The sequence below is a fragment of the Hyaena hyaena genome, unplaced genomic scaffold, assembly GCF_003009895.1.
Source record: "Hyaena hyaena isolate Hyena2069 unplaced genomic scaffold, ASM300989v1 scaffold_131, whole genome shotgun sequence".
Taxonomy (NCBI): Eukaryota; Metazoa; Chordata; class Mammalia; order Carnivora; family Hyaenidae; genus Hyaena; species Hyaena hyaena.
This window is the reverse complement of record NW_024080761.1, coordinates 1,752,529-1,772,448: the sequence shown is the minus strand read 5'-3', so window position 1 is coordinate 1,772,448 and position 19,920 is coordinate 1,752,529. Positions and strand designations below refer to the sequence as shown.

The 19,920-nt window shown below is 52.3% G+C and overlaps 1 protein-coding gene across 1 annotated transcript; it reads right to left on the bottom strand.

Moving 5' to 3' along the window:
- Positions 1-670: 670 nt before the first annotated feature.
- Positions 671-18,760, bottom strand: TBC1D20 (TBC1 domain family member 20). The gene is made up of 8 exons (XM_039237748.1): positions 18,568-18,760; positions 10,395-10,580; positions 8,772-8,852; positions 5,728-5,914; positions 5,447-5,548; positions 4,175-4,316; positions 3,187-3,374; positions 671-2,935 (listed from the first exon to the last, which is right to left on the bottom strand). The coding sequence occupies exons 1-8, from the start codon at positions 18,635-18,637 to the stop codon at positions 2,680-2,682; spliced, it is 1,212 nt and encodes a 403-aa protein (XP_039093679.1). The 5' UTR covers positions 18,638-18,760; the 3' UTR covers positions 671-2,679.
- Between the last annotated feature and the right edge of the window lie 1,160 nt (positions 18,761-19,920).

The window sequence follows — 19,920 nt, the reverse complement described above, 5'->3', positions numbered from 1 at the left end:
GTGGCCCAGCCAGCAGTGGTTGCTCTGTGTCAGGTCCACGGGCAGCGGGCAGCTGGCCTGCGGTGGCAGAGCAAGGTCCAAGAGCCAAGCGGTGCCTGCCCTGCCTCGGGTGCCCTCATATCTCCCCTCTGGGCCAGGGAAACGTCAATGAGCGTTCCAGACCATCCCAGTTCTTGCCTCCAGGATGGCCCCATCCTCAAGGCGGGGGCCACAGGCACCCGGCACGGCTCTGGGCTCCCACCACCCAACAGCTGGCAGTGCTGAGGGGATGCCAGAAGAGCCTGCAAGAACAGCTTTTGATGGCTCCTCTGTGGATGGGAATCACATGCAGAAATAGTTATATTCACATCCGACTCCGATGAAGTCCCCAAACCAAATGGCAGCCTTCAGAGCCACAGGCGTCCCTAGAAGCAGGTGGAGAACAGGCAAGATGAGCCCAGACTGATACCCCACAGGGCTGGCTCTGCTCACCGGTAACCGGTGCCCGCAGGCAGCACCTGGGGCGCGGGTGAGAGAAACCGGGCACAGGCACTCCCCAGGCAAGTCAAGGCAGGCCAAGGGGCCACAGATTACAGCACAGTCCCAGGCCCGGGAAGTCCCAAGGCCAGGCGCGTATGGCCGGAGTCTTTTCCCACACGCGGTGCATGGGACGCGATGTCAGGACACTGACTAGTAACCACGTCCGGCTGTTTATTTTACACAGCGCTCGGTACAAAATATTTACATGTATTCTTTACAGAATAGTAAACCCCCTGAAGGTAAGAGGATAATGCTTTCTTCTCACTGGCAGGGGGCGCCCTGATGTCAGCAAAGCGACACAATGAACCACCCCCCTCCTTAGGCAGGCACAGAAGCACGGGCCACTTGCTTCCTGGGACCTGAAGGCTGTGGCCTCAGGACCCTGGTCACATGGCCTCCTGCCCATCGGTTCCTTCCGTGTCGTGTCGGCAGCCAGGCCCCAGCGGTGGGGCAGGAAGCGCCCGTGCTGCCGGCCAGCCGGAAGGATGACGAGGGGACAAACTTGCTGGGGGAGAAGACTGGGACTAGCTGGCACGGCCCCGCCCCTGGTCTTCGTGACTCCCCCCTCACTGTCTAGATTAATCTACCCACATTACACTTGCCCCGAGTGGGACTCCTCCTACAGAGAATGGCCCATCACATGGACCTTTTGTCTTAAAGTGCTTAGTGTCACTTCCGTGACTCGGCGCCAACACCGCTCCTCACGGCTCCGGGCCCGCTGGCCGCCCGGCGCACCAGATGCCCTCCGCTCTGTGGTCTGGGTATGCCAAGGGACAGGGCCTCTGGCATGTTCACTTTAAGAAAACGCCCGCCAAGAGAACAGTGCCCGAGGGACCAGGACAGTGAAACGGCCTTGGCTGCTTCACACCCTCCGCCTCAGTTCTTTAGGGCAGCAAAAAGGCACTTTTGTTTTCAAGCCAGAGTCGATCTTGAACACACCTGGCTTCGCTTCCGGGAAAAGCTGTCCAGGAAGGACCGAAGGAGCCGTCTTGTCCCCAAGTCCTGGGAGGTCCTCAAGCAGCTGGGGGCGGGGGCTGGCTGTTCTGGGCAGGCTGCGGTGCGCCCCTCTCCGCTTGCCGACACGCTTCCAGTGACACTTCCAACCAGGAAGGAGAGACCGGCAGTTGAGGAGACAAACTGAACCCCCACAATGAAGCCAGTGCAGTGAGCGGGTGCCCACGCGGGGCAGGGGAGGGGCCTGAGGACAGCGAGAAGGAAGGAGAGCTGAGCACGCAGGCACCCCGGGAGGGCGCAGCGGCTGGCACACGGCAACTCGAGCTCAAGAGAGCTGTTAAATAGTTGGGGAGAGAGGAAGTTCAGGGGCTCAGAAGCTTATCCTTCTGATGAGAACCAGCTTTCCCATGAAGGAACTATCATTTTTAAAGTGAGGGCACTTTATATGTCAGGTGCCTGTAATCTAAAAACGGTAGTAAAAGTGTCTTTTAAAAGCAACATCATGTGGCGTGTGCAGGGGAGCAGAGAGGGGAAAGAAAAGGCAGGCAGAGCCAGTCTGTGTCTGGGCCTCCAACCTGACGTCCCTCCATGTTTGACTGGAAATGCCCAAGGGACTTCTAGACTGAAAATAGGCAGGCTTTACCCAGTAACCCAGTTCACGCCTGTCTGATCTCTGCCCGGCAAGCGGAGCTGCCCGCGAGGGGGGCCGGGCCCGGCCGGCAGCCTCTGCCCCTTGTCTCGTCTCCACTCCGTGGTCGGACCTGCTCAGCAGCGGCTCCTTCTATTGTTGTGCGGCTGCCACATGCAGATCCAGGGTAGCGGCGGGCCGGGAGCCCGGTGGCCCAGCCTGCTGCTAACTCCTGGGCAGCCGAGAGGGTCCCCACAACTGCTGGCCGCTCAAGAAACCCAGTTCCTCCAACGTGAGAGGCGGCAGTGGGGGGGGAAGGGGAGCGCTGAGTGCACCCGTTCTCCCCCGCCACCCCCCCGAGAGGGACAGAAGTCCCGCGGCTGGGCCTCCAGATGCCAGGTGGGCTCCGCACTTGGCCTCTGAAGCAAAGGCAAACGGCGGGCGGGCAGGGAGGGCCAGCAGGAATAGAAAACCCTTGACAGAAACCCTTTTAATAAAGGAAATTCCACCCCCTCCCAATCCTTCCATGGAAGGGTGAGACCTTAATGTCACGGCTGTGGCTGCGCCCCCTGCGACGTCTAGGGGAAGAGCTGCAGCTGGAACTTGGGGGCCCACTCCAGGGCGCTCTTCACCACGGCCAGGGCGGCCGCTCCGAGTGCCACCGTCAGCCCCATCACTGCCAGTTTCACAAAGTGGTTGGTCCTCGGCTTGGTCAGGACGTCCTTCGTCCGCTCATCGGGCCGCAGGAGGCCCCGAAACCGCTGCCGCAGCACTGTGTCGGGCCTCTGCTGCGCCGAGGCCAGCTCGAAGTCTTTGAAGGTGGAGGCTGCCGTCCTGCAGAGGGAAGGGGATGGGAAGGACGCAATGATACAAGAGAAAGGAAGGAAGGAAAAACTCGACTGTTAGGGAGGCTAAGGGCAGAGCTGTGTGCTGCTCAGAACGTTCTCGTTGACAAAGACCCAGAAGACTGGAGCGGGGGTCTGGCTGGCAGGCGCCGAGATCTCTGGGGGCAAGGGCCCGCCCCATCCCCAGCTCACAGTCCTCGCCGACATCCCCGGTGCGACCTGAGCCCTGGCCCCACTCACTTCTCGGCCTGTTGCTGGGCAGCTGCATCCAGGGCAAGCTTGGATGGCGGGAACTGAACAAACAGGTCTCCAGCTCTACTGATCAGGGTCTCGTAGGGCAGGTCCTGAGGGATCTGGGACAACAGGTGGTGGACCGAGGCCATGTCACAGTCACAATCCAGGACCTCCTGCTCTCGATACAGCACGATCTGTGGGAGGCAAGGCCTTGCATCAGAGACCGGGACACACAAGGCCTTCGCTACCCACGCACCATTCTCCTGAGCGATGCATCTGAACTGGAAATAGACAGGGCTGGCCCTACGCCTCCCACAAAGTCTCGCGTCCGTCTAGGATGCAACCATGTACGTCTCAGAATGCTTTTCCCAGTGAGCTGGCCCTTCCTGCTACAGGCAAACCTACACCCCGGGATGCAGGAGGCCGACCAACGAAATGAGTGCGGCTCTTTTAGGAGGAACAAGAGGAAAGGGATATCGGGGATGCCCCTGGAGCATCAACACAGGAGAGATGGACCAACACAGCAGAAGGAACAGGCTCGCCCCCTTTCAAGAGCAGCGAAGGGTTCCCGTGTGCTCCCACCTCCGCCCCACCCTCCACCATTCGGGCCTCCTAACCGGAGCCCCCACCAAGCCACGCCAGGGTCCTCCCGTAACACCGCGCCCCTGCACTCCCCGGGCCTGCAGCTGCGGTCTCCACTCCTTCCGGGAGACGTCAGCAGGACACAGATCGCTCCCACTGCACACGAGCGCTGTAAAGGTTCCAAGGAACCATGCGGAAAACAGACTGGTTTAACTTTGTTCCACCCGGCATTTACCAGACCTCGTTTCCACAGAACCTTCGTTCCCCAGGACACTCCCCTCCCCTTGACGATGCACAGAGCGGTGTCCAGGGAAATGCTGTTTTTCCTGTCTGTCCATAGTCACTGGGTCTTCCCCGGGGAAAAATGATCGAGGACGGGGGACCCAGTGGCTTGCTCGTGGCCGGTACCTACCACGGCTGCAAAGTAAATGGGCATCAGCGGGTGGCAGGCCAGGAAGAAGTCGTATAACCGCACCACATGTCTGAAGTCAGACAGGACGTGACCAAACCAGGTGATGAGCCAGCTGAGGGCGAAGATGGTCCCCACCTCGGCACTAGGAGCAAGAAGTCCAGCCATTAGGTTCCCCGCTGGGCTGTCCCTTCCCGCTCTCTGGGGCGGCTCTGTTCTCTGGGCTTCTGAGAAGGAAGAATCTGGTAAAGCCACCTGGGAATGCCGCGTCTTCTCACAAAATATGCAGTCCTTACGCCATGCCCACCACCACGACCAGAACACTGTGATGGGGTCCTGGCTGCCTTACCTCACTGGCTGCTTCCCTAACGGCCAAAGAACGTCATGTACGGGAAGAAAGAGCTGTTTTCACACTGTACCGTCGCTGTCCTGAGAAAGTCACAGAACCTTCTGGGGACCTGGGCAATATATGTATTCTCAGGCTTAAAAACAACTGTATAAACTGTTCAATCAATGTGAGATGACTGAGACACCTTAAAACACAGCCATTATTTAAAAAAAAAAAAAAAAAAAGAGGGGCGCGTGGGTGGCTTAGTCGGTTGAGTGTCCGACTTTCGCTTAGGTCATGATCTCGCGGTTCATGGGTTCGAGCCCCACGTCGGGCTCTGTGCTGACTGCCAGCTCAGAGCCTGGAGCCTATTTCAGAGTCTGTGTCTCCCTCTCTCTCTGACCCTCCCCTGCTCACGCGGTCTCTCTCTCTCTCTCGTAGAAATAAATAAAATATTAAAAAAAAAAAAAAAAGGGTGAGGCACTGGCCAAGGGCACATTTCCAATTACACAGAAGAGAAAAAAAAAAATCTCACGAGATTTGCAAAGAAGGCTTTCTTCTCTTTGGTATTTGGTGAAGAAAACAACCCACGGATGACTGTCTTTCTCGACTTGGGCCCTACGGCAGTTATTCTTCTCCTACAGCAGTCACCTCAGAGTCCGCCTCGGCACACGGATCTCCCCGACCTCCCCACCGGAGATGCACTCCACAGGGGCTTGTGCCGTGACATCTGCTGCGGCCCGACAAGGGCACGGTCCCCGGAAAGTGGCCCCAGGAGGTGCAGAACCAAACTATCCAGCTCGTGGGCGGACAGAAAGGACGATCTGGAAGACCTAACCTTCACTTACGTGCGACGGCGCAGAGACTGAGCTAGACTCGTAGGGAAGGGACACAGGCCAGGGGAGTGCCGAACGGGCCCGTGTGCGTGAGCTGGGATGCATGCATACCTCTGCATGAAATCGTGGAGCTCCGGGTTCACCTGGTCAATGATGGGCATCAGACAGTTTAATATATGCTTGGTGTTGTCCATTGTCGGGTCCATGAAATCCCTAGAGGGGAGACAATGTGCTGAGCCTAGTCAGACCAAATGCTCAGATCCTCAGATCGGGGCGGAGCGGGTGGAACAGGGCTCCAACCACTGAAAACGACGGCCAGGCGATGGGTTGAGGGGTTAGCCTCAGGGGGGCCTGAGGAGCGATGCCCTTCCTCTCTTGCTACGCGCGGGTACCTGAGGTGGTGGGTAGACAGCTTCTCTACCAGAGACGTGGCCAGCCTCTCGCCGACCACCAGCAGGAAGGTGACCACGATGTCATGGTAGCCCTGGTAGTAATGCAGCTGGGGGTTGCGCTCCAAGACGACCAGGATGATGTCGATCAGCTCCTCCTGGAGCCCCGCCCTCTGCTCCTCTGGCATGCCTGGGAGGGGGCGCGGGGAGAGGAGAGACACCCTTGAACACGGCAAGCAGCCTGGTAACCAGGAGGTTAGGAGGACAGGCAGCGGAGGATTTTCAAAGTTTTTAATAAAAAAAAAAAAAAACAACAAAAGAATTCTGAACAATTTGGCAACACGTTAAAATCCACATACCACTGCTATTGCTTAGGCCACAAGCAAGGGCCAGAGAGCAGCAACCTTGCAGCGGGGGAGCTGCAGGAGCGTCCCAACCAAGTACCCGCAGCGGACACCGCCCGGGGTGTGAGTGCTCGACAGCATGAGCCTCCTGAGGTGTGCACTGAGAACACAGGGTTGCTTCTGGGGAGTTCCTATCAAGAGCACATAAACCTGGGGCGCCTGGGGGGCTCAGGTCAGGGTCTCATGACTCGTGAGTTCAAGCCCCACATCAGACTCTGTGCTGACAGCCAGCTCAGAGCCTGGAGCCTGCTTCAGATTCTGGGTCTCCCTCTCTCTCTGTCCCTCCCCTGCTTGTGCTGTCACTCAAAAACAAACACTAAACAATAGATAGATAAATAAATATTTAAAAATAAGGAAATAGGAGCACCTGGGTGGCTCTGTCAGTTACGCAACCAATTTGGCTCACGTCATGATCTTGCAGTTTATGGGTTCAAGCCCCGCATCAGGCTCTGCGCTGACAGCTCAGAGCCTGGCACCTGCTTCGGATTCTGTGTCTCCCTCTCTACCCCTCCCTTGCTGTGCTCTCTCTCAAAAATAAACAGATAACAAAAAAAAGAGTGCATAAACCTGAATCTAATCATAAGGAAATACTAGACAAACCCAAATTGAGGGAAATTTAAAAAAAATAATAGAGTCATAAAACACAAAGGAACCATTCCAGGTTAAAGAAGGCTAAAGAGACACGATGACTGGACAGGAAATACATGCGTTTGTATCTCCTTTCCCTGTGAAGGACATTATTGCAGTAAAGGGTGAGATCTGAATAAAATATACGTTAGAAGCAGTATTTTTCAGTGTGTTGCTGATTTTAATAAGTGTGCTGTGATTATGTAAGGGCCCTGTTTTAGGACACACACCTTGAAATATTTAGGGGTAAAGGGGCACCATGTCTGTAATTTATTCTTAAATAGTTCAGAAAAAAAAATGTGTGTGTGTGTGTGTGCAGGAAAAACATAAGACAACACTAAAACAAATATACCAAAATGCTAACATGTAAGGAAATCTGGGTAAAATATATCTAGGGAATTATTTGTCCTATTTTTGCAACTTTTCTATAGGTTAGAAATTATCTAAAAATAAAAAATTTAATAGTTGTGTGTTCTCCTCTAAGCCAAGCTAAGTATCACAGGAATATAACCTTTTTTTTTTTACTAAGTTTATTTCTTTTTGAGAGAGAGAGAGCGACTATGCATGTGAGCCAGGGAGGGGCAGAGAGAGAGGGAGAGAGAATCCCAAGCAGGCTCTGCACTGTCAGCATAGAACCCAATGCAGGGCTTGAACTCATGAACCAGTTCGTGAGTTCGAGCCTCATATCTGGTATGTGCCGACAGCTCAGAGCCTGGAGCCTGCTTCAGATTCTATGTCTCCCCTCTCTGCCCTCCCCTGCTTGTGTGCACGTTCTCTCTCTCTCAAAAATAAATAGACATTTAAAAAATTTAAAGAAGAAACTGCCAAAATGTGGCCTTGTGAGCTGCTGTGGAAGGGTGGCCCCCACACCACCAGCCCTTCCAGCTCCAGACAGACACGGAGAGAAAACGGTTCATAGAAGCGCCCAAACTACACTGAACAAACGGTTAAGGTAAAAGCAAATTAATCTGTCGCTCATATTTACCCCACCTTTTCTCAAAAAGGCATAATACTCTAACAGATAAACCAAAAAGAACATGGAGTAAAGCAGCTACTATGTAGGAAATGTAATCAAGGGGGAGAGACTGACCGACGCCCCGAAGTTTCAGGGTAAGGGAGCCGAGCCGAGCCCAGAACAGCGCGGCCACAAGAAGGCTGGGAAAGCACAGCGAGCGGCGGCCCGCACACGGCCTCCAGCATCAATGGCCCAGAGAGGGAAGCAGCAGGGAGGGTTGCGAGGAGAAGGCTGGCTGGGGGTGCTGGGGGACCCCGGAGCCCCGACCTGTGTGGTCTCATGCAGGCCCGCAGCCCAGGGAGAGGGGACCGGGCCCCACGTGCTCCAGAGCGAGCAGGGGACAAGGGCGCGAACGGGAGAGAAGGCGCCTCGAGGGGCAGAATCCGCACCACAGCACGGTGCCCGAGGGGGGCGACGGGTTTAGAGGCTCCCGTCCCCGCCGCAGTTCCCCTTTCCCCCTGGACCTGCGCCAAGGCGAGGCCACCAGAGGAAGACAACGGGGCCCTAGGCACGATGCCTGTCGCCGGCTGCCTTCGCCGGGAAGACGGAGCCACGGAGCCACGGAGCCACGAGCCGGCCGTTTTCCTCCTCCTCCTCCTCGGCGCGGGAAGCCGTTTTTCCAACAGCCCCTCTCACCACGCAGGGAACGGCCTCCCGTCCGGTCCAGGGCCCCACAGAGGTGCATATGAGAAATGGAATGGAGCGAGGGCATGCGTGGCGCTGGGGAGTGCCCCCTGGTGCACCGGCCTGGCCTTAGGGCCAGACGACGGCTAGGGCGGTCCCTACGAAGTGGCCCCCGTGGCTCTGAAGGGGGAAAACCCCTAGGGTTTTCATTCACCACCTCTAGGCCAAGAGCAAGGGCTTCTGGCTCAGACTCTGGTAGTGCGGGGTCTGAAGGTGACCGAGTGGAGTGTATAAAGCTCCCCCCTACCCCGCCCGCCCCTGTGCAGCTGGGGTGGGAGCTCCTGGCCATGCGGCCAGGCCGCGAGCGCGCTTCTCACCGGGTGGGAAGCGCCGCAGGGACCGGCGGACGTCCAGCAGCACTTGCTGGTAGTCCTTGCTCACCTGCCGCAGGTCCTTCCCTGTGGGAGGAAAAGGAGCGTTACTGTGGCAGAGGCTGGGAGGAGGCCGGATCAGGGACACAGATGTTCTGCGATGGCACCCTGGCCCTGGAGCTCACATTTCAGCTTTACCTACAGAGCACACGACACGAGACAACACCTAGAGAGGGTCCCCCGCGTTAGTTCCAAGCCCGCTGTTTCAGGGGAGCCAAGGCGACCGTAAGAGGAGGGACACGGACTGTGCAGGAGGCAACCGTGGGACAGAAGGGGCAGTGGGCGCGGCGGCAGGAGGCCGGGGGAGACCTACTGGAGGCTGCCACCCTGTGTCACCAGGGGACCGCTCTGACCTTCAAAGCCCACATCCATAAAGGAGATATTTCCTTCCACGGGTACCTCTCAGGTTACCACAAGGATCAGATGAGATCGTGGACAGGGACACCCCTGGGAAAACCCGAACAGCCGTAGAGCCCCGGGAGCACAGAGCTGCTCGGAAAGGCGTACGGGGGTAAACTCCCTAAGATCCTCACCCCACTGGACCCTGAAAGTCTAAGACTAAGTGCAAACAGGAGCCGGCACCCGAGTCCGGCTGCTGGGTCCAACTCCGTGAAAACAACGAGGCGGTCTCTAGCTGCTGTACGCGGACAGCGCGAACACTTGCCTCCACTGAGCTGAGCGTTACGTCACAAGGGCCCATTCCCATCCCAACCACGACCGAAAGCTACGCGTGACGCCTCCCCACGTGCAGACTTCATCGTATAAAGATCTGGGAAGTCTGTGATCTGAGAGAACTTCATCTCGGGATATAGGGTGTGAAGATGGCAATGTCTCTTCCTTCCAAGTCGAAGCCGACTGCTCGGAGGCAGCCGGATTCGAAGACAAGCACAAGAGGCAACTTGACGCCCACTCGGCCGCACCATGAGCAACAGAAGCCGTGTTCATCCTCTCCAGCACCTGGGCTTCTGCTGTACACAGCAGGACGGCCACCAGTGCTGAGTGACTGAATGACAAGGTGGAGTCTTTATTTTCAGTGCTCTCCTTATATCTTGTACTATATTCCAAGGAACTCTCTGCCTGGGCCTTCTTGCAAGTTAGTTAAGGAAGAGCTTTTCACATAGTTACAGAATCTGAGAATCCAAAACGATCTTAGTATTTACCAACAAAAAATTTTGTTTGGTTTTGTTTTTCTTAAGAGCCGGAGAAATATTCTCTCTCCCCATGACCTAGAGTTTCTCAAAATGTGGTTCATTTGCACCAGAACTAGCCGGGGTCTTGTAAAAATACGGTCTCCTACAATCCCCCTCTAAGTGAACCCAGACCAGAATATAAATTCCCATCCCTAGCCGATAAAAGCTACCTGTCGACCTAGTAAAAGTTTACTCCATTTTTGAAGAAAAGTCTATTATCAGTTTGGCCTTATTTTCAGAGTGGGCCCAAACGTATCCTAAAATGCTTCAGATTTACTCATCTACGATTGGTTTAAAATGAGCATTATGACTGAAAGATCCTGAAATTCTTCTGTCCTCGAGTCTTAGACAAGCTTCCCCCCCAACCCCCCCTCCCTACCCGATATAGGAGGCAGGTCACTGGTGTTGACATTGAGGAGCTTGGGCCACACTTTCTGTCGGATCTCATCAGTCAGGAGCCCTCCTTCACTGATAGCCATGCGCCTAAGGGCAGCCACATCGGTGGGGTCACTGTTCAGAGCCTGGTATATCTCTGCCACTTTCTTTTTCCTTTTGGCAGTAAAGTCTGCAAAACAAAGGGGGAAACAGGCATTAGGCACATATTCAACACGTGTGCATTTTCTGTGCAGGGCTCAATCTCCTTATTTGGTTTGGGGTACAGCTAGGTATTCTTAGTTGTCCTACAAACATAATTAGCGCATAATGTGCAAAACACTATATAAAATGTAACAAGCAAGGAATTACCATTACAGTAAGTGCTCAGTAAACTCAGGCATATCTAATATTTACTGTTAATGTTTTAGGATAGGATAGGATAGAACAGAAATAGAAATAGAATACAATAGACTGCTTATTCTTTCTTAATGCCAAACTTCACAGAACATACATATCTCTTTATATAACAATCTTTCCTATTTATATGCATATCACCAAAATTCAATACTGTGTTTTAAAATAAAACCAGGAGAGGGGCGCCTGGGTGGCTTAGTCGGTTAAGCGTCCGACTTTTGCTTGGGTCATGATCTCACGGTTCATGGGTTCGAGCCCCACGTCGGGCTCTGTGCTGACTGCCAGCTCAGAGCCTGGAGCTTGTTTCAGAGTCTGTGACTCCCTCTCTCTCTGACCCTCCCCTGCTCACGCTGTCTCTCTCTCTCTCTCTCTCTCCTAGAAATAAATAAAACATTAAAAAAATAAAATAAAATAAAATAAAATAAAATAAAACCAGGAGACAAAAATTTTCCAGTTACATGCTAATACAACTAGTAACATATAAGAATTACACAGAGACATTTTCTTCCTTTCTTTTTTTTAAGTTTATTTTGAGAGAGAGAGACAGAGAAAGCGAGCGGGGGACGGGCAAAGACCGAGGGGAAACAGATGTCCCAAGCAGGTTCTGTACTGTCACTGCAGAGCCTGATGTGGGGCTCAAACTCACGAACCATGAGATCATGACCTGAGCTGAAAACCAAGAGTCCAATGCTCAGCCAATGGAGTCACCCAGGCACCCCTTTATTATTATTTTTTAAGTAAGCTCCACACTCAATGTGGGACTTGAACTCGTGACCTCGAGAACAACAGTTGCAAAGTCTATCAACTGAGACAGCCAGGGCCCCCTACATATATATTTTTTTAATGTTTTATTTATTTCTAGGAGAGAGAGAGAGAGAGAGAGAGAGACAGCGTGAGCAGGGGAGGGTCAGAGAGAGAGGGAGTCACAGGCTGAAACAGGCTCCAGGCTGTGAGCTGGCAGTCAGCACAGAGCCCAATGCGGGGCTCGAACCCACGAACCACGAGATCATGACCTAAGCGAAAGTCAGACGCTTAACCGACTAAGCCACCCAGGTGCCCTCCCCTACATATTTTCAAAACCAGAATATCCAAGGGTATACTTGGGTCTCCAACGTGGCTGGTGGTAGGAGAGGCATGATTGTGCACACAGAACAACGGTTTCCTGACAACCATATTAGGTACAAGTGATGTTCTGAGCATCTTACATCCCTATGTGATAGAGATCATCAGGTCATGATCTCATGGTTCGAGGGTTCGAGCCCCGTATTGGGCTCTCTGTTGTCAGCACAGAGCTACTTCAGATCCTGTCTCTCTCTGCCCCTCCCTCGCTGGTATTCTCTCTCTCTCTCTCTCTCTCTCTCTCTCTCTCTCATAAATAAATAAACCTAAAAACAGATAAGTAAATAAATAAGCTATCTCCTTTTAAAAAAGAAAAGAAAAGAAAAGAATGCATGCCTAATTTTCGGAACTGCAAACGCAAGAAAAGTTAAACAAGACAATTCCAAGGAGAGGTTACAAAGCCGTGTACTGTAACTGCCCCCAAAAAGGGATGTGCAGACACCAAGAGCCCAAAGAGACTGCCGTAGGTCAGGCTGACTTGAGAAGGCATTACCGGGAAATGCAATTTCAAAAGGAAGGGGAGGATTTCCTGAGGCACGGGGAGCGGTAGAGAGAAGAAAGGCCCGGAGGAAAAAAACACAAGTCCCTTCCATCCGACAGTCAACAGACTCTTTAGAAATATATTTATGTAGCAACTACAAGCTGCAAGACACTACGTTAACATAAGTGAGAGGTAACTCTGGATGGAAGTTTGGGCTTTGGAGAAGAGGAACACCGGAAGTCGGTTAGGCTTTAGGAGGGCCACAGAGTCTCTCTCAAATATAAATAAACATTAAAAATTTTTTTTTAAAACAGGGGGAAGAGAGCCTGGATGGCTGAGTCGGCTGGGCATCCGACTTGGGCTCAGGTCACGATCTCAGGGTTCGTGAGTTCAAGCCCTGCGTTGGGCTCTGTGCCGACAGCTGGAGCCTGGAGCCTGTTTCGGATTTGGTCTCCCTCTCTCTCTGCCCCTCCCCCGCTTGCGTGTGTTCTCTCTCTCTCTCTCTCAAATATAAATAAACATTAAAAGAAATTAAAAAAAAAAAAAGAGACATAAAGCAACTTTCCTCAGTAGTATTTTATTGAGACAACAGCCTACAAATTGCTTCCAGGACAAAGATGCACATTATCAACACCAAACTAATGAAAGTCGGTCCTGGTTACTTACCTATAACAGGTGTGACACACTAACCACACAAAACACTCGAGTCCCATGCAGCCGGAGGTGCAGCTACAAATGCAACGCAGGTGCCTCCTCCCCCTGGAAACCTGTCCCCCTGGCTGAATGGTTTTTTTTCACCTGGCGGGACAGCCATCCGGTCCTGTTTGTTCGAGACATTCCTGGTTTGAGCCCAGAGCCCCAGAATGATCACCCATGTAAATCCCGCCCGCTAGCTGCACTCTCAGAGATGTCCCAGCTTGGACGCTCAGTCAACTGGTTACTCTACTCAGAAATCATGAAAAATCAAGGCCCAATTCCCTCTGTTCGCAGAGCACCCAACTAGTCAAACGTCTGTCTGTAAAAGGCGCTTCAAATTCTTGGCCTGAGTGTGTGTCCTTACTTCTGTCTGTCTACCCAGCCACTCATTGGTCTGTCCATTTGCCTATCAGTCCATCACTTAATGAGCATCCACTGGTAGTTAAGCACGACGCGGGGGGAGAAAAGATGGATACGACCCTGAGCCTCTGAGAGGCTCACAATTACGACAGAACAGATTCATGCCGAATTCTGAAAATCCCGAGTAAAGAATGACTAATTTCTGAGGCAGTCAGGAAAGGCTTCAATGAAAATATATTCTGCCACCTTCTTCTTCTTCTTTTAATGTTTTATTTATTTCTAGGAGAGAGAGAGAGAGAGAGAGACAGCATGAGCAGGGGAGAGTCAGAGAGAGAGGGAGTCACAGACTCCGAAACAGGCTCCAGGCTCTGAGCTAGCTGTCAGCACAGAGCCCGACGCAGGGCTCGAACCCACGAACCGCGAGATCATGACCTAAGCGAAAGTCTGGACGCTTAACCGACTAAGCCACCCAGGCTCCCCTTCTGCCACCTTCTTAAAGCAAATTTTGCACTGTGCTGATGGGAGAGCATTCCAGGCAGAGGGAAGAGGGCGTGCAAAGGTCTTATCACATGAAAGAAATATCATTCGAGGAAACAGACAGAGACCTCAAGTGGTAGGTAAAGAGAGAAAACAGAACCTGGGAAGGCTGCTGGAGACGTGGGTTATAAAGGAGTCTGGGTTTTATCTTGCACTCAGGAGGAAGACTAGGAAGGAATCCTTAACTTTGGGTCAAAGGGCCATCCTTCGGAAGAGAAGGCTGTATCTGTTCAGAAAGGGACTGTAGACATGTACAAGAAGACTTTTTTAAGTTTATTTATTTATTTTGAGAGAGAGACAGAGACAGAGCACATGAGTGGGGGAGGGACAGAGAGGGAGGGAGGGAGGGAGGGAGAGAGAATCCTAAGCAGCCTCACATCACCAGTGCAGAGTACGATTGGGGCTCGAATCCACGAACTGTGAGATCATGATGGGAGCAGAAGTCAAGAGCCAGACGCTTAACTGACTGAGCCACCCAGGAGCCCCAAGACTTTTTTTTAAATGCTTATTTATTAAAAAATTTTTTTTCTTAATGTTTATTTTTGAGAGAGAGAGAGAGACAGAGTGTGAGCAGGGGAAGGGCAGAGGGAGAGAAAGGGACACAGAATCTGAAACAGGCTTCAGGTTCCCAGATGTCAGCACAGAGCCCGACATGGGGTTCGAACTCACAAACTGTGATCGTGACCTGAAGCGAAGTCCGATGCTTAACCGACTGAACCATCCAGATGCCCCCAAAAAGGCAACTTTTTATATAACCACTTCGGCTAAGACAAAACATGGCAGGAATTAGATTAATTTCTGGCAAAGAAAGAAACAGCGGCAGATATTTTATATACACACACATATATTTTTTAAATTTAGAGTGCCCTTGTACTTTCTACACATCACAAACTAATAACACTTAGAATGATAACACTGCATGCTGCCTGAGGTAAGCTGACATTTAGAAATCTTGGTAATCTACTTGTTAAGAGTGTGGAAACACTTCTTCAATTTGTTTAGACACCTGTCTATTCGACCCCTCTTCCCAGGTAAGCTGCTCGCCAACCTGAGGGAAGGGACACTGCTGCGAGTAACCTGGGGTAAATAGCACTGTCGGCAATCAGCCGCACTCCCACTGTGCTTTGGCAAATAATCTGCTAGAACTTAAACTCCTTGGGAACCACAGTTCCAACACTTAATTCTCCTCACGCTCTGCTCCGATTCTAGTTTTAATCCTGCATTTCCAAACTTACTACTGTCTTCCCGCTTTTGGCACTCTGTGGGAACCCAACAGACATGTGCAGAATAAAAGAAATAATTTAGCTCAGTCACTGTTGCTCTGGGAAAATCGGCCTACAGTAAATGACATTATTCCCCCCATCCCCCTGTTAAGAACGGGCTCAGTGCACAACTCTAAATAGATTTATAGACTCTTTGGCCTTTTTCTAAAGTTGCTGGTACTTTCCGGAGCAGGATACTGCTTAGATGTGGACTTTAGCTGCGGTCTGTTCAGGCTCCCACATCAAGGGCACGTCTATGTGTGCCACTCGCCTCCTTAAACAACAATTTACTGCACTGATATATAGGCTCTCGATGTGATGTAAAAAAGGAGAAAACAGAAAACTCAGGCGAGCTGGAGTTGCACAAAGTATAGAGTGATAAGGTCAACTGCTAAGCTACACGACAAGGAAGCAAAGGTTAGCAATCTCTGCTGAACAGCTGATTCCACCTCAGAGAGGGAGAAATCAGAGGCTTATTCTTGGGAAACACTGAAATTAACATCTACTGTCTACTTTAAGAGAAATTTTGTATATGGATTTTGGGGTGAGACACACATTTCTACACTTGAGAAAGTCCACATTTCATCCATAAATGTCATCCAAAGTCCCCTGAATCTTTTCTTCCCCAGTTTCCTTTTGCCCCGCCTACAAGAGAGATGTATCATATATATTCCAAAGCTGGTACTTTCCAAATTCCTTTACAGTGGAGGTCCTGGCTATCATAACCATGACGGAATGAAATAACTATCCTACAACTGGCTGCAAAATATAGAAGACGCTGCTAGTAAAAAAAAGAAAAAGCCAGATATCTGAAAAGTAATTCAGTCAACAAAGGGGAAAATATGATAGAGGTCCTATCTGACCTGTTCTCCACGAAAACCATTTTTAATAAGAGAACTGAGGCAGGGGTCCTTAACAGTTCAGACAAGGTTGGCGGAGCCCATAACTTTCGCACGCCTCTCTCAACCTCCGGCCACAGAACCCAGGTAAAGATCCTCCGAGCAACAGGTATCTCCAAAAACCATCTGAGCTGGGGAACTTAATACACAGAGAAAGGACAGTGAGAAAAGAGGAGCACTAGCTACGCTTCCTCTAAAAGTTTTTCCACATCAGCACATGCATAGTAGTAGTGACTTAGATCAGGAAAAATGATCTACACACTTAATAACAAAACCTGTGTGCGAGTACAAAATTCCATACCGATGATTTGGTTTAAGTTTGCATATCAAGAAAACTTTAGTCTCTCTTTTTTTTTAAGCAAACTCTTCTTCCTCAAACTCACGACTTTGAGATCAAGAGTCGCATGCTCTACCGACTGAGCCAGCCAGGTGCTCTGAGAAAGCGTGGCCAGTTTTAAATACAAGTTAAACTCAAATCAAGCAATGCCAGCCTTAATCAAAACAACGGAAGACCTGGCCAGAGGGGATAGAGATCCCCCCTAAACAGAGCCCCTCCACCCCATTCCTTGCATTCCTAATGTTGACACTGGAAAACAACTTGAAATTTTACGTCTGAACTTCGTATCTGTACCAGATAAAGGCAGCGGGAGAGGAACACCTTACCTGACTTGGAGTAAGGTTCCTATTAAAAACAAAACAAAACAGGGGCGCCTGGGTGGCTTAGTCGGTTAAGCATCCGACTTTCGCTTAGATCATGATCTCGCGGTTCGTGGGTTCGAGCCCCGCGTCGGGCTCTGCTGACTGCCAGCTCAGAGCCTGGAGCCTGTTTCAGTCTGTGACTCCCTCTCTCTCTGACCCTCCCCTGCTCATGCTGTCTCTCTCTCTCTCCTAGAAATAAATAAAACATTTAAAAAAAACAAAGCAGCCTCTGTTTCTGGAAGTCCTAATAAATTTCACAAACAGTATCCAAATTAGCAGAGATGCATTAACTACCTGAAACAGGAAGAAAAGCATGGATTAAGGAAGACTGCTTTACCCTAACAATAAAGAAAAAAATATTCTAGAGAGGAAACCACTGTGATCATAAAGTCTACAAAGGAGGGCTTCCAGTATTAGTAAGGAAACTAGGTCTCACAACCTAGGCACAGCCACCCCATGTAACAGGTCACAAAACCCATGCTACTGAGGACACCATTACGCCATGAGGACATATGTCATACCAAAACACCAGCAAAGGGATTACAAAGGCCAAAGAAATAATACGAGGCGTGAGCTCCACTTCCATCCAGGATTAGAATAGGATGAAAAGAAAACAACAAAAAATGAGCCCAGAGAAACAAAATGTGGACATCAGGCACTTCACCAAAAATGTGGGTTGACTACGTGGTCGGTTCTATTATGAGCAGCGCCCATCAGAGGCCGGAAAAGTGGGAAAGCTACCTTATCTTAGGGAAAAAAAGAGATTATTTGACTCGGGTACAGAGTAAACACGAATAATTTTTAAGTGTCATGTCCTGATTGTCCGTAAAGCATCTTCAAAACCAGTGCACAAGGAACCCGCCGTTTCATAGAAATTACTGCTTAGTATGAGACTACGGAGTCTGGGAGAGTCGCTTTCTCCTACACAATTAAGCAATATTCAGAGACGTGGCACAGGACAGAGGCAGAAAGTAGACCAGTGGTCGCCAGGAGCCGTGGAGGCTGGGGGAATGGGGAGTGACGGGTTTCTTTAGGGACTTGGAAAGGTCCTGGAATCGGACAGTGGCTATGACCCCACAACGCTGTAAATGTGCTAAGTAAGACCCTGGGCACTGCACATTTTAAAAGGCTGGGTTTTTTTGGTTTTTTTTTTTATGGCAATTAAAACAAATAGGTGGTACACGGACACCGCGTAAATCGAGCCGGCGAGCGATGAATGAAGTTCGGGAAACTTGCCTTACAACTAGGGAGGCGGCACCGGGAGCGTGCGGACGTGGCCGGACAGCCTCGGGCCGGGCGTGGAGGCTTGGCCTCGGTTCTCCCGGAGACCCAAATTCTCTCCAGACGTGACGAAGCCGGACCAGATCCCCCGCCCTCCCTTCGCACAGGGGACGCGAGTCGGCCAGCGGGGTTTCTGCGGTCTCAGCATCCGCTGACTCCCCAGTTCCAGGATCGCTTCCCTTTCCGACGTGACCGGGCCCATCACCCCTTCCCTCTCCCGCCGTCCCGACCCCGGCCCGCGGCGCCGGGCGCACCCCGCGCGGTCCCTCGGGCCCCGACTGGACGCCGCCTGCGCCCGGGGCCGCTCCTCCGACAGCTGTCCCTTGCCTCTACCCCGCCCCCCCCCGGCCCCCTCCACCCGCAGGACCGCCCGCGCCCCTCGAGTCGTCCCCGAAGGCCGCTCCTCGGCGTCCCCGCCGGCTTCCGTACCTGCCTTCTCGGCGCCGCCGTCCCAGCGGCCGGAGGTGGGGCCGTCGCCTTGCGCGCTCCGGAGGGCCATGTCCCGGGGGCCCGGGCCCGGGCCCGAGCCCCGGCTGGTGGCGGAGCCGACAGAAGACGCGGCTATGGCCGCGGGACTCAGCGCGGGCGCCGCCGGACAGGGCAGGGATCGGTCGGCCCCCGGCGCGCAAGCGCGCAGGCGCCCGCGCGGGCCCCGCCCCCGCGCCTGCGCGTGACCAGGCGCTACGCTAAGCGAACGGCGGGCGGGGGACACGCGCACCGGCGCCCTGAGCTGCGGGAGACAGAGCGCAGGGGGCGCGCCGGCGAGTTCTAGCCGAGCTGTCTGCGGTGTGAGCCCGGCGCACTTAAGTGAGTTCAGGACCAGATTTTGTCATTTTTTCTGATTTTCTTATCTGTAAAATGATACTGATGGTGATAAAAGTACTGACCTCACAGAATTACTGGGAACGTGCTTAGAACACTTAAAAGAATACAGTCACCGATCCACAGGTATGGGCTATTAGTTTTGCTTACCAAGGGTTTTACCTCCATCTCACCTCCCCGCACATGCTCCTGTCCTCATAGTTGGCGACTTCGGGGTTCAGCAGAACCATCGCACACAGCTCCGCAGGTGGTGCGGTGCACGACGTCAGAAAGTGCCGTTCGGACGGATGGTTATGTGAGCAGTTCCCCCGTTATACTGGTACGTAACTGGTCACTCGTCCAAAATGAGCAGGTCTTTGAATTTATCAGGTCCAAAATTTATCAGGTCTTTGAATATGGAGCATCCCAGAAACGGAGAGATTCATGATTGAGTCCAGAGCACAGGGACACACAGCTCGATTCTTGCCTGCGGGAGAGATGGGACGGAGCCGTGGGCTCTCCTCCCCATCGCAGCTCTAGGGCTGAAGCCTGTGGTCCTTGCAAAGCTTGGGCCAACTCTCATCCTCTGTAAAGCAGGGTCTTGGGGGGGGGGGAGGGAGAGGGAAAAGCTACTGTCAAATGCTCAGCAACTGAACAAGGTGTCCCAGCGGAGATCACCAGTTCTTGCCTCAGACTGGTGTCTCATCTCTGGGCAGCACATTGTCTAACTACAGTTCGTCACCGTGAAGCTCTAAGTGACAGCAGGACCAGGAATGCCAGGCATTTCGCCTCGTAATTCCCCATGCCCACTCTCTTTGAAAGGAGCAGTAGGTGGCAGATGAGAATTTTAAAATAGCCTTCCCAAGCCAATAGGAACAAGCCTGTCATTCAGACGTTGTGCTGGCCAATGTCCATTGCCCCGTGGCCTGGGCTCAGAACCTGTAGATGAGCCAGGGCCCGCTAGGCTGGCCTCCCACCGGG

What these genes read in the sequence shown, in the direction of transcription:
- TBC1D20 (XM_039237748.1), bottom strand. Translation starts at nt 18,637, where the DNA reads ATGGCCCTCCGGAGCGCGCAAGGCGACGGCCCCACCTCCGGCCGCTGG. An exon ending in TGACCTGCCTCCTATATCGG is followed by an intron (nt 8,853 to 10,394) that starts GTAGGGAGGGGG and finishes TTCCTCCCACAG; the next exon opens with GGAAGGACCTGCGGCAGGTG. An exon ending in CCATTTACTTTGCAGCCGTG is followed by an intron (nt 3,375 to 4,174) that starts GTAGGTACCGGC and finishes TGCCTCCCACAG; the next exon opens with ATCGTGCTGTATCGAGAGCA.